The sequence below is a fragment of the Cotesia glomerata genome, linkage group LG8 (assembly GCF_020080835.1).
Source record: "Cotesia glomerata isolate CgM1 linkage group LG8, MPM_Cglom_v2.3, whole genome shotgun sequence".
NCBI classification, from domain to species: domain Eukaryota; kingdom Metazoa; phylum Arthropoda; class Insecta; order Hymenoptera; family Braconidae; genus Cotesia; species Cotesia glomerata.
In genome coordinates, this window is record NC_058165.1 from 11,211,925 (window position 1) to 11,225,942 (window position 14,018).

The window sequence follows — 14,018 nt, forward strand, 5'->3', positions numbered from 1 at the left end:
GGGACAAAGTTGAAAGACTTCCAATAATCTTATCAGGTGTTAATACTCAGCAATTATTAGGAGTACCTAAGCTTGATCGTGGGACTGGGTTAAATCAAGCTATCGCTATCAAGGAAATTATAAATGAATGGACAAATATAAATAATGCTGTGAAGCGGGAAAGAATAGGAGTTACGGTAATTATTACGTGAAGCGTTCCACATTCACGTAACAGGATATTGGTAGGAAAGGATTGAGAAAGGAATGTGAAGAGGATCATCTTAATGTGAGTTTATAGAATATGCGAGAAAAAATTATTAGATAGCTCGGACTGGGATTCGAACCCAGAACCTTCCGAAGACATGTCGGCTACTCTACCATTTGAGCTATCCGGTCTATACTAAATTTCCTTTCGCTTATTCTATATACATTAAGCCACACCGTCCATCTTACGGTAAGCATTTTTACAAATATAAATAATGCTGTGAAGCGGGAAAGAATAGGAGTTACGGTAATTATTACGTGAACATCTTGGATCGTATTAAAGCAATGTGTTTTGATACTTGTCCTACAAACACAGGTAAATATACTTATTACAAAAATTAAGGTAAATAAACAAAAATTTAAAATTTTTTGGTGATTTTAAAAAGCCTCTAATTTGAAGGAAAATAATCATACAGTATTGTTTTTAAATCTGAACTTTAAAATTTTTGAGCGTGAACAGTGTTGAGGTAATATAAATCATAAGAAAATGACAAAAAAAACTTCCAAGAATTTGCTCATATTCTGTTAAAATTAAAGAAAATTTCTTTTCTCAAGTTTTCTTTTTCGAAAAATTTGTACCTTTTGTGTTCTCTACAACAATTGACATTTGTTGAAAGAGAAAATGTTGCTTCGTAAGGATAACTTAATCTTCAAAAGAGCATACAAATTGAGAAAGATATCTTTATAATTTAAAAAGATCTAATTGATTTTTGACGGGTACTTATGAGAAAAAATCCCAGCGCTTTAAAACGTTCAGAGTTTTTTTAGGGCATTTTAAAATTCAAAAACTACTGTTACGTCCGGAATTTGGACTTTTTTTTTGTAAATAATTTAGTATTCGGCCCAAGTCGATTAAGACCTATAGACCGGGAACTCTTGAGACTTAATTTATTGAGAAAGATAGGTTTTGTTTTAATGATTAGATTTGTAGTTTAAATTTAATACATATATTGTTTAAGAATCAAATTATCGCTTAAAAATTACAGTTTATATACAATGTTTAGTTTTGAATCCGTTTAACACAATAAGTAATGTTTTAAAATTATACCTGGTTTGTCGCTTTCAATTAATTTTATAATTTTCACTACAACTGATTTTAAATAACACTTTATTCTTGATTTACGATTTTAATATTTATAGATTGGTGTAATTATTGATTTTATTTTTTTTGTATTTAATTTGAATATTCTTAGGACGATGTTAACACTAGGATGTCCTAGACACGAGAGAGCGATACGACGACAGTTTTCCGGGGCTGAGAGTTTAGGTGGGTCCGATAATTGAAACAGTAGGGGGACAATGTATCCAATTAGCTCTCTAGTTTGGGACTTCCACCCTCTCTCTAAATGTTCCGGGAAACTAGCTGTGCATCGACTATCTTGTGTGTTATCTCTTACAAGGGTATAGGTATATTCCTAAAGTTAGTGGTATATACATCTGTCCATGTATAGGCACATCAATACACACACAAACACATTTATTCTTATGCGCACAATATTTTATGTTCTATTTGAAACTATTTTGTTACATTATTTCCTAAATTTATTCAGTACGTTGATTTTTCAAACATCTTCACTTTATAAAAAAAAAAAATAATTCATCTTTTAGCTTAAATCCTTTTATTCTTATATAATATATCTTAAATCTCCCTTATTACTTTATTTTACCTTCAGTATTTAATAACTATATTTGTTGAGTTTATTGTTAACTCTCATATTTTTAAAGACTTTCAATTATTCTGAATTAAACAGTCGTATTAAATATTTCTTAAATTATTCGTTGTACTATTAATATTTCTAGTTGATATTCTCTAAAATTATTTTATGTGATACTCAAAAATTCTTTATAATTCCATTCAACGTGGCTCATGCAGGCGACTGTTGTCTAAAATCATTGTTTGCATTGCGCCGACCGTAGTTTCAAACACGTTTTGAACTACCTAAATACTCATGTTGAGTCATAAGGAAAATAAATTTTACTGTAATAATATTTAAACGGAAATAACTGAGAGATAAAAATAAAACAAGAAAATATAAAAAATAATGAAAATTAAAAAAATGTCTAGGACATAACACTACAGAAAATATCCTCCAATTATTCATTACATCTTAATTGATACTAAGTAATCTGAATATACATACGCATCCAAATTTTTTTTAGACGAAATTTTGATTTCGAAAAAATTCTTTTATTAACATCCGTTGACCGCTTGTACAGAATATTTTGTAGTTTTCAAGACCCTCTTTTTACTCTTACGGAGATCATTATTTTCTGAGAAATCGATTGTTAAACTCAAAAAAGACTTTTTTACTCTCACCGACGATAACTTAGCACCAAATAATCGAACAGAGTTTTAAATAAAGTCAAAAAGACGAGAAAGAAATTCTCTAGAAGAGTCTTATGATGACGTTTTAAAAAAAATGATTGAAGTCTATAGACCGTCTCAAAGATCAGCAAATATTTGGAAAATTTTTTTTCGATGATTTTCTACTCTATACACTTTGATTAAAACTAGAAATTGAATTAATTAGTTTATTACTTTATTATTAGGGTGTGCCAAAGTTCAATTTCTGTGAGAAACCTTTCAAATTCAATTTTGAGTTCTGCTTTTAACAGGAGTTGAGTTTGGGAATTTTCTGAGATATTTTGAGTTGAGACAATTTATTTGAATTTCATAGAATTCTTAACAGGAGCTTTGTTTGGGCATTTCCGGCTCAAATGCGGAAATTTCAGCGGAAATGAGCAAACAAAGCTCCTGTTAAAAGTTCTATGAAAATCATGTAAATTGTCTCAATCCAGAATATCTTAGGAAATGCCCAAACACAGCTCCTGTTAAAAGCAGAACTCAAAATTCCAATTTTAAAAGGTTTCTCATGGGGATTGAATTTTGGCACACCCTATTTATTATACTAAGAAAAAATTTTCCGGTCCATGTCTTTCACGTACACGGTGTATGACTTATTTTCAATACTTTAGTGTACGAAATTCTTAAATTTTTTTGATATTCTCGAAAGTATCAATTGGTATCGAATTTTATTTAATTTTCGAATCATTTTTATTGTAGGATCTGATAAAGGAACATGCAGTCGCTTAGAACAAATGCTAAAAAAGCCATTACTATATTCGGCATGTCGACATCACATATATGAGTTGATTTTGAGAAGCGTTGTTGAAGTTGTTTGGCCAGGATCAAATTCTCCTAATGTACCGATTTTTGTACGGTTCCAAAACTCTTGGAAGAACATAGACCAAACAAAGTATGAGACTGGTATTCAAGATTCCATTATAAATAAAGAAGTTCACGGTAAAAAAGACGAAATAATTAGTTTCATCGTAACTGAACTGCAGGTAGTTAATTTAAATTATAATGATCATTTCTATTAATTAATGTTCGCAAATTTACTTTAAAAAGTATACTCTTAAGTCATAGTTTGAGAGCACTATACAAATAAGAAAATTTAAGAAATATATGAATTTTTTGAATATTTCAATTGAATTTGAACGAGTATATTTAAATAAAAAATAGTTTTACCCATAAGAATCAATAAGGTATTTTCAAGTTTCCAGTTCCTCATACGGATATTTTTAACTTTTAATTTTTTTTCTCAATAATTTATTGTTAAGATACTTGTAATAGAATACAAAACTATACTGATAAAAAAGTGAACTTTTGACTCAATAGAAAAAATCTTGAACCATGAAAACTATTTTGAAAAAACTGATTTTCTTGAGTCTAGAGAAAAAATTCTTAAGCCAAGAAATTTTCTTTGGTCAATAATTTTTTCTCTTGAATCAAAAAAAATCATTTTCTTCAAAATAGTTTTAATAGTTCAAGATTTTATTCTCGATTCAAGTCAATTTTCTTATCAGTGTATTGATTTTAATTTAATTATCAACGATTTGACCACCAAACGTCGTGCGGATCGAAATAAAACTAAAAATGATATTTTTCGGTCAGAATGCAGCTCAGACCATTATTAATGAATTTCCCGATCGTTTTTCCTCCTAAAAAATTTTAGAATCTCCGTTTAAAAACTCAACATTTCAAAATACTATTTTTTGTCTCTCGTTCAAGCAGTTATTGATGAAAGTACCGCCTTTCAAATATCACTAAAAAATTAAAAAAATTCATTTGCTCCTTTAGACTTTTGACTAGTAGTCGAATTTAACTAATACTGAAAACTGACATGAGATTTAATACTAGATCATAGTGGTTTTTCCGATAACAAATGACTATTCGTTGTAATGTATAATTTGATCGTAATTTTTGAAATAATTTTCTAAAACTTAATGAACATTTTTATATTCCAGAAAAAGCATGACAGAGATGATTATAAAGAGCTTTTTGGAATTAGTGTTAATATTCTTAGGTGGTACTCCGAAAAACGGGATCAAATTTAGAGCTCCAGGACCAAATCATCATGCAAGATGGATGGCTAAGGCTCTATATGCTTTAAAAATCTTCATTTTTAAAAAACAGTTTAAAGTCAATGCAACTGAAGTAAATGGACTGAGATATGTCTGCTTATTTCTAGTTAATTTCTACACGGTTTCATGGTTTAATGCACCTTCTGCGAAAAAGTCATCCTATCAAGATTTGAATCTGATCAAAAATCTTTATGAATTCCGTTCTGTCCATAAAAAAATGTCTGAAGCAGCAACGGTGACATTTTCAAGACACTTATGGTACTTGTCAGAAGAGTTGGTCGGGTTAGCTTTTGTTTGATGACAGAGTTTCCTTACATGCTAAGAGACAAACCGTAACTGCAATAAAAACGCGAGAAAGTAATGCTTCGAATTCAAAAAAATTTATCGTCAAAGACGTAAGCTTATTATTATCGAAAAACATCGAAGATTTTGCTAGCAAGCAATCTCTATTTTTGTTTGAGCAGTATCAATTACCGTATCAATTTATGGACAAGGATCCAGAGCTCTGGGCATTTGATCAAGATTATCTACATTGCAAATCTGTGTTTTCAGACTTAAAGTTGTCAACGATCTCGCTGAAAGAGGTGTTGCATTAATCCAGGACTACAACAACTGCTTAACGAGAAATGAAGAACAAAAACAATATTTATTGCAAGTTGTCGAAGAACACAGAAAAAAATTTCCTTACGTTACCAAAAATAAAATTGTAGCTACTTATTCAAAGAAATAAAAAAAAATTTAACTACACGATTGAAACTATGATAATCGTTTTTGTCTGTTATTTTTATTAAGTGATTATAAATTTATTATCATCATTATTTAATCTAATCGTGTAAATTGTATCATGAACCAAAATTATAATAATCTAGTCATAGTAATCAACTTGAAGGAGGGTTCTATTTCACAAATTCTTATTGTAGTTTTTCTGATTCTTACTGGAATTTAGTAAACAATTTTTGATCTAGGAATCTCAATCTTGCTGATTAAAAAAATTAACCATTTGTCTCGATAATCACTCAATTTGTATTCATTGAATATTTCTTTAACGCAAAACATTACTGAAGTAACAATAATATTGTAACGATATTGAACTGCAGACAGTATATAAAGTTTACCAAGCATAAATTTGTAAAAAATTGAATGTACTTTATATTTATTATTAATTTTTATATATATTATTGATATACTACATGATATAGATGAAAAATCATAAAATAGAATTTGTTGAGCCTGTAACTTTTAACCATCAATAATACGAAAAATCTCACCTATACAATTTTGTTGCAAATTTGATATACTAAAAAATTTATACTAAATTTTTTGTTCTATATCATCGATAGTTCAATTGAAAAAAGTGAAAAATAATAAAAACAAAACTTTGTAGGTCTGTAGCTTTTTGTTATTGATTATACAAAAATTGTTAAGAACTTTGTTATAGAGCATCAAACGAACTACAAAATTGCCATTTAATTTTTTTTTTTTTTCTATCTCCAATAGTTTGGCTGTTAAATGCAAAAAAAGTAAAATTTTCAAAAATTCAAATTTCAAAGATCCGTAAAACTTAAATAATGATGACGATTGATTTATGACTCAATGAAATTTTTTCTCAGAAATTTAATGCTTAAAAGGTCCAATCATTCATTTTATCAAAAAAATTTTCTTCACAGCTTGCAGGGTAAAATACTGTTTAAGACCGTACTTTCCATGTTATTTATATGGGAAAACTTAAAGTTCGATGAAGGAGCTCTTAAAATTGAAATTAAGAGATGGCCTTTTGACAGAATTTTTGTTTAGACATATCCTATCATATTTTGGGCTAAGAGTGAAAAAAAAAAAAATATCGTCTTTTTTTGGCACACCCTAATATATATATATATATATATATATATATATATATATATATAGCAGCATATATATATATATATATATATATATATATATATACATACATGTATAAACTTTTAAACCATATGCATTTTCCAACTCAGCTCGACGCGTATAGTCGAAATGTAGCAATATTTTTTAAAAGTTCCGTCATGAGAACCAATGCAATAGTTAGATTTCTATGAAATCTACTAAAAATTTTATAATTGGCATAGCGCAATGGGACATAATTTCAAGACACATATGATATGATACTTATATTGAAGCTTATTTAAAGAGCTTTAAGATGCAATTTACTGCATCTTATGGCATAAGTATTATTCCGATCGGTTCAGTAGTTTTCGCAGTATAACCGGACAAAAAAACAGGCTATACATTTATTAGTATAGATTTGTTAATAATTAACGTAATATTATTTTCAACTTAAGAAATAATAATCAATCATTTTTCTTTATACCTCGGTCGAAATTACGCATCTTCTGCACCTATTTCGATGCAGAAAGTTAAAGATTCATGCATTGGTAAAGCTACACATTCACTCTCTATAACAGCGGGAGCATAAAATGCTTTTGTTACCGCGACTGACATTAGTCATTTGTTACTAACTATGTTTTGTTTACGCTGATCATTTACGATTGATGGTACTATACAACTTGGTTATATTTCTTTATTTCTTCTACTTACATGAAATATTTTATGTATAAATGGAGATATAGATAAAGATATAACTGCCGTAAGAGTGAGTAAATCATCCGATGTAACTTATAACCAGGTCGTACTGTACTAAGATTCAGTTTGACAGTGACGTGTGTAAAATGGATCAACTTCATTTAATTAATGAATTATTTAGAAAAATGTACGCAGTAACAACTATTCAATTCGATTTTTATTAATTATTGTTAATTTTCAGATAATATGCTCATTTTTTTTTTTATTTTTAACCGAGAATAACCTTTATGATGTTTGTTGAATTCAAGGAATTTCAGTTTTATTTAATCTAGAAATTTTTCAAAAAAAATATTTGTTAATTATTTTTTATTTGATTTTACATTAATTTATTTTTATTTGATGCCTGTCCCCCGAACAGCAGCACTCGCTTTGCTCGTGCCGCAAATGTGGGGGGCAGGCATCAATTTTTTTTCGATGCAGTGCATTAAATATTTTACGTACTTTCGACCGGCTATAAAGAAAAATAGTATACACTACACGGGCAGAAGTTTGAGAGCTCTGAACTGCGCACCGTGATGCCTTCGGCTACGCCTCGGACATCATGGTGCGCAGTGCGGAAATCTCAAACTTTCTGCCCTAATAGTGTAATATACTATAAATCGCAGAATTTGAAAGTATAATTTCAGTTATGTTTACATAACATCATGAGTTTGACATTTTGATGGATAGCACATACGCAAACAGTATGGGTACCACCAGATCTGGCAAGAACACAATGCATAGGTCTTAATGATGTAAAACTAGAAAATTCTATCAGTTCATTTGGATATTGTTCTTTGAAAGTTTGATAAAATTTTTTTAAATTACATAAGATAAGTTTTTTCTGTACATGCTCTCTTTCACCTTAATCTCTTCTAACAGATACAAAATCTTTCTTGCCATGTCAATTTACACTGATATCGTCACTTTGATAAAATTCTATAACCTTGGCCATGATTTCGTTCGATAAGGGTTGTCCTAAAAGAAACACAAAGTATTTTAAACGCAATTTAATGATAGACAGAAAAAATATGATGTGATGGAATACTTAAATACTTTATCTTTTATTCTCTCGGGCATCGACAAAATTTCTTCATTTTCCCTTAGTGGTTTTGATACTATTGCTATTTAAAATTTGATGCTGAAAACGATAAAAATGCGGGGACTTGGATAGTTTCTGGAGTTCAAATTATTTAATAACTTCGTTGTTATTATTTATATTCATTAACAATTGTAAAAATCATTAACTTTAAATTCACATAATTATTTATCTCACAAGGGGAGGATACGACCTTGGGGAAACCGATTTTGATAATCTTTGACGTAGTGGTAGTACACTATGTGGGTATACTACCTCTGAAATACTAAAGTGCAATACTCAAAAATGGCTGAGAAAAACGCACTCAAAGTTTACCCAGCACTATAATATATTAATAGGTAAATAATTGATACATTAAATTATTCTTTAATAAGAAATTTTTCAATTTTAAACTTCATTTCTATAAATTATCTGCGGTGGTACAAACGAATAATAAGTCGATAAAATTAAATGGAAAATTATACATTTTTTTAATTAATTAAAGCAATATTTTATAATTACGTATTATGAGATATTATTACATGATCCTGAGTGATACTTATGATAAAAACATTCAAAACAAAAAGTTTTTCTATACCAAGAACAACAAATAAATGCTGCTTTTTTACAGTGACACGGTATTTTTAAACGGTCTAATGAGAAACACCCATCATTGACATTAGTAAAAAAATTTCTTGTGTCACAAAGCCCGCTGGCGAACCAGGCATATTCCATCATGTCTCGAAATATTGGCGCTGACAATTGGTGATGAATAATCGAATGAATTTTTATGCAATCCTCTCGGGAATGAATTTCATAATTCTTGTCTAGAAGTTCAGCGGTACTTTGCAATCGTTTGATAAAATTTTTCACTTGTCTATAGAAATAGACATCACATGGTTGAACTAACGGAGTACATTTTGGAGGTATAACTTTAAATGTGCATGTAGGCATTTTTTATCATCCTGAAATATTTCATCATATAATTCTGGCTTCACTTGTCCTGTCCACGAGTCAATAATTAAAAGAAATTTATTTTTTTGAACATATGGCATTAAACATTTCTCTAGAAAATTTTTATAGAGAGTAGTTGTCAGTTTTCCTGATTTTGATGATGTGACAATAACATTTTTGTATTTTTTTAAATATTCTTCTACGTTTTTCTTTATTCTTGGCCCAAAATCACCTGTAGGCTCTTGCAAACAAATAAAAACATGTGGTAGTAATTTTCCAGATAATGTTATGCTATATTGTGCAGTATATGGGTGTGACACCTTGGTCATGTCTTGTACTTTTGCAAACACTGTTTTGCTTCCTTTTTCCGTCAGTGTCCTATTAAACATTGATTGGTATTGACATCCTGAAAATATGAATTTTAAAAATCTAATGATTAACTTCGATTAAATTTAATAATGGAATAAAAAATAATTAGTTTACCGTTAGAAAATTTATATACCTGTTTGATCTGTATTAATAACGAAGTCACTATCGAAGTTAGATATCAATTGTTTTGTTTGAATGCGAAACATTTCTGCAGAGGCGATAATTTCTGGCATGGTGTGAACTTCTTTGTCTGTTACAAATTTTGTAATTTTGCGTTGACGAATGTTGTGTCTTTGTTTAAATTTTTTACCCATGGGTCGGACGCTGTAAATTGAAGATTAGGAAACTGGCTGGCTGCAGCTAAAGCCCATTGCTGCAAATTTCGTGTAGTCACTTGTTGATAATTTTGTCTTGCCTCGACGAAGCGGTCATACGTCCAAGAATCAATCACATGATATTTATCAAATTTAGTTCCACCATGTTCAACATCTTTTTCCCATACTTTCAAATGATCCATTCTCTTCAAATGACTACATCCATTTTTTTGTAATGTCTCTAGTTTCCATGAAGGGTGTGCTTTTGCTATGTTTAAAACTTTAATTTTATATTCCAGAGGAATATAATCCATCATTTTTTGTTTTTTTTTTTTTTTTCATCTGGAACATAGTCATCAACTGAATTATCTTCTACTGCTTTAAAATTTCCGTCTGGGCATTCTTCTTGAGCATGAATCAATTCTTGATCGCTTACGAACTTCTTTTTATTTAACATATCTAACGTATTATTATTATCATATAATTCTCTACCAATCAACATAGCATCTTCAGATAGAGTGTCAGAAGATGTTTTTGCAATTAAATCACTTTCAAAAAGTAAACCTTCATAATACACTACTCCATCTTTTAGCTGTTGCTTCGATAAATCACTATGTAAGGATGTATCAGGAGTGTTTTCATCTCCATGAGAAGAACTGGCTTCACTTGATGACATTTTATAAATTATAAAACAATTTTTAAAGTAAATTTCACTGCACAAATACGTCTGTTCGTGTCGAAATTCAGAAACTAACTGCTATAGTCAAGCTTCTGAAAAAGTGGTGGGACTAACATAGGTTCAAGGACAACAACATGACTATTCTTCCGGTGGGCCAACAGAGCTCGAATCGTTGTACAGTTTACAATAACTCGAGGACAAGAATTATTGTACCCTCATACCATATTCGACCCTTCTTATTGTCTGGCGCAGGTATATATTTTTCAGTTAAACTTATAATGAATATGAGAGTTATAAGAATTATTCATGAATTACAAATATCTCATGATATACACCTTAGACAATTTATACAAATGTCGTTGAAAATAAAAAAATATTTTATTAAAGAATAATTTAATGTATCAATTATTTACCTATTAATATATTAGAGTGCTGAGTAAACTTTGAGTGCGTTTTTCTCAGCCATTTTTGAGTATTGCACTTTAGTATTTCAGAGGTAGTATACCCACATGGTGTACTATCACTGCGTCAAAGATTATCCAAATCCGTTTCCCCAAGGTCGTATCCTCCCCTTGTCAGTTAAGTTTATTTATTCGAGGTTAGAATCACAATTAATGAGCAAAAGCGCGGTCGAAATTTAATAAAGCTTGATTAAGAACGCGCAAGCCATGCGGTCGAGAAGCCAAGATCCCGAAATTGTTGCAACCAAGCTAAAAAGCGCAGAATATTGAAACTGATAACTGAAAAATAAATTAAAAGAATAACTGAAACAGATTAAATTATTATTAGAATAATTTAGAGCACGATTAATTAATTAGGATGAGATTAGATAAGATAGATAATAAGATGCGATGTGTAGGTTATACTGCGAGTAAGAATAATAATAATAAAGCGCGCCAAATATTGGCCAGAGGGCATCTGTAGCTCTGCTGCAGCGCCTGACCTGCCTTCACGTGGTGCGGCAAAAAAACCTCAAGCGGTTTTAGTTGGTAAGATCGATGTTGTAGTGATCTGCTGTGCGAGCAATCGATGCAACGGCTGAGAGGAAGCGAGGGAGATTTAAACAATTGCCATATGTTTTGTAGCACCCATTACATCACAAATAATTTGGATGCTATAATCAAAAGGTAAAAGTGTCAAAATTTGTAATTTTTCAGTTCGAGTAGTGGCTTTATCGTCAAATTTAGTTTTCAGATTTTCAAGAATTTTCTGATACTTAAGTGAATTCTCTTAGTGGTTAAATCCATTATCTAGACTTAATAGTTTCGCAAAAGTAGCGAAAATTTTATTATATTTGCTACTTAAATAAGATGAATCGATTACTGCGTATTGATGGAACGGCGTTATATTTAATAAAAGCAAAGCTTGATTGATTACGGATAATTGAGTATCGATACTCAACTCTGATAAGGTACGAGTGATTTCTTTACCTGAAAGTAACTTTAAACCTTAAAAAAACTGATTAGTATGTTTAAGATTAGTGGTCAAAAACTTCCATGAAAAAAATCAAACCTAAAGAAGGAGAATAATGAGTGAATACACAGATGGCAGACAGCTCTAAATTCTAGTGTCGGAATTACCTGCCACAATATTGTTATCGTCAACAATATCATTTTCGGTAGTGACACTATTGTTATCTTCGTTATCTTCGGCATTGTAATTACTTGCATCCATATCACTGTCACAAAGCCTCTCAGAAGCAAGCTTAATCCTTTTTTTGCAATATAATTTTCCAAGTTTAATTGATTGCAGTATTTAAAAAGTCCTGATTTAGATGCCATACTTAAATAATTTTTATTCAATCTAAATAAACACACACAACTAACTATGAATCGAGGTTCCAGTTATAGATGAAATTACTGAGGTTATGATACGAATCAACAAACTATATATGTCGGCAAAAGGAAACTGCCAGTAAAAAGAAAACATCAATAGCGTCACCTAGTAAGAAAATTATCAACAAGCGCAACCCTTTTGAAAATGAACTGAAATTCATAGAGACACGGAGATTTGAATGGATATAAGAATACTTTATGAAACAAAAAACGTATACAATATGATTTTGAAACAGTTTTTAACCCGTTAAGGACACACATCGAAAAAATTACGTTGAGGACACACGGGGTCCAGTAGACCCCACTCAGCAAATCAGTTCTAATTCATTTCCTATGTAATGTATTGACTTATAATTGGCACCAAACTTTAATATAACATTCCCTCTAAATATCTACTAGCTATTTTTAATTTCTAATAATTTAAAAATACTAAAAAATCGTTTAGAAAAAAAAACTAAACTTTTTACGATATCGAAAAAAAAAACCGACGCCATTTTATTCGGAAAACAATATATTTTGAAGAAAAAAATTAACATTTGATGAAGTTTGAAAGAAATATATTTATTCTGAAGTTTAAAGTTACGAATTTCGGTCAGTCGCTTAAAATGAGGCTAACAGCATGGAGACCTTTGTGACGTATCACAACTTATTGCGTAAATTTCAACCGATAACAGATTGCACACTAAGACTCATTTATAAATTTCCTTCTAAATTTAAAATTGCCTCAAAGTTCGCCTGGGGTCCACTGGACCCCATGTGTCCTCGATGGGTTAAAAAAAATAAATAAAAATGTTTGTTAATACCCGGGAAAAAATGATCAGGACTGATCAGACCTGTTCATATCTGATCAGGCCTGAAATCCGACCTGATTAGGCCTTTTCATATATGATCAGGCCTGATCAGACCTGTCCATGCCTGTTCATGTCTGAACCGTTAAATACGCTCAGACCTGATCAGACCTGTCCATGCCTGTTCATGTCTGAAGTGTTAAATACGCTCAGACCTGATCAAGCCTGTTCATCTCTGTTCATGCCTGTTCATATCTGAAGTATTAAATACGCTCAGACCTGATCAAGCCTATTCATGTCTGAACCGTTGAATACATTCAGACCTGTCCATGCCTGTTCATGTCTGAAGTGTTAAATACGCTCAAACCTGATCAAGCCTGTTCATGTCTGTTCATGTCTGAAGCATTAAATATGCTCAGACCTGATCAGATCTGATCAAGCCTGTTCAGATCTGAAGCATTAAATATGATCAGACCTGATCAGATCTGTCTATGCCTGTTCATGTCTGAAGCGTTAAATACGCTCAAACCTGATCAGACCTGTCCATGTCTGATCTAGCCTACACTGATAAAAGGATTTCTTAGTATTTAAGAAGATTTCTTTGTATTTAAGAAATCATTTCTTAAACATCATTTTTTAGTATTGAAAAAATATTTCTTAATATTTAAGAAATATTTCGTAGTGTTTGAAAAATATATATATTTCTTAGTATTTAAGAAATATTTCTTAAATACAAAG

The 14,018-nt window shown here is 30.5% G+C and overlaps 2 protein-coding genes across 2 annotated transcripts; one reads left to right on the top strand and one right to left on the bottom strand.

Annotated features, from left to right (window-relative positions):
* Positions 1-509: 509 nt before the first annotated feature.
* On the top strand, positions 510-4,644 carry LOC123270072. The gene is made up of 3 exons (XM_044736007.1): positions 510-559; positions 3,308-3,591; positions 4,555-4,644. Exons 1-3 carry the CDS (start codon positions 529-531, stop codon positions 4,642-4,644), a joined length of 405 nt encoding a protein of 134 aa, XP_044591942.1. The 5' UTR covers positions 510-528.
* Positions 4,645-8,978: 4,334 nt separating this feature from the next.
* Positions 8,979-9,966, bottom strand: LOC123270436. The gene is made up of 2 exons (XM_044736466.1): positions 9,798-9,966; positions 8,979-9,701 (listed from the first exon to the last, which is right to left on the bottom strand). The coding sequence occupies exons 1-2, from the start codon at positions 9,895-9,897 to the stop codon at positions 9,247-9,249; spliced, it is 555 nt and encodes a 184-aa protein (XP_044592401.1). The 5' UTR covers positions 9,898-9,966; the 3' UTR covers positions 8,979-9,246.
* Positions 9,967-14,018: the final 4,052 nt, after the last annotated feature.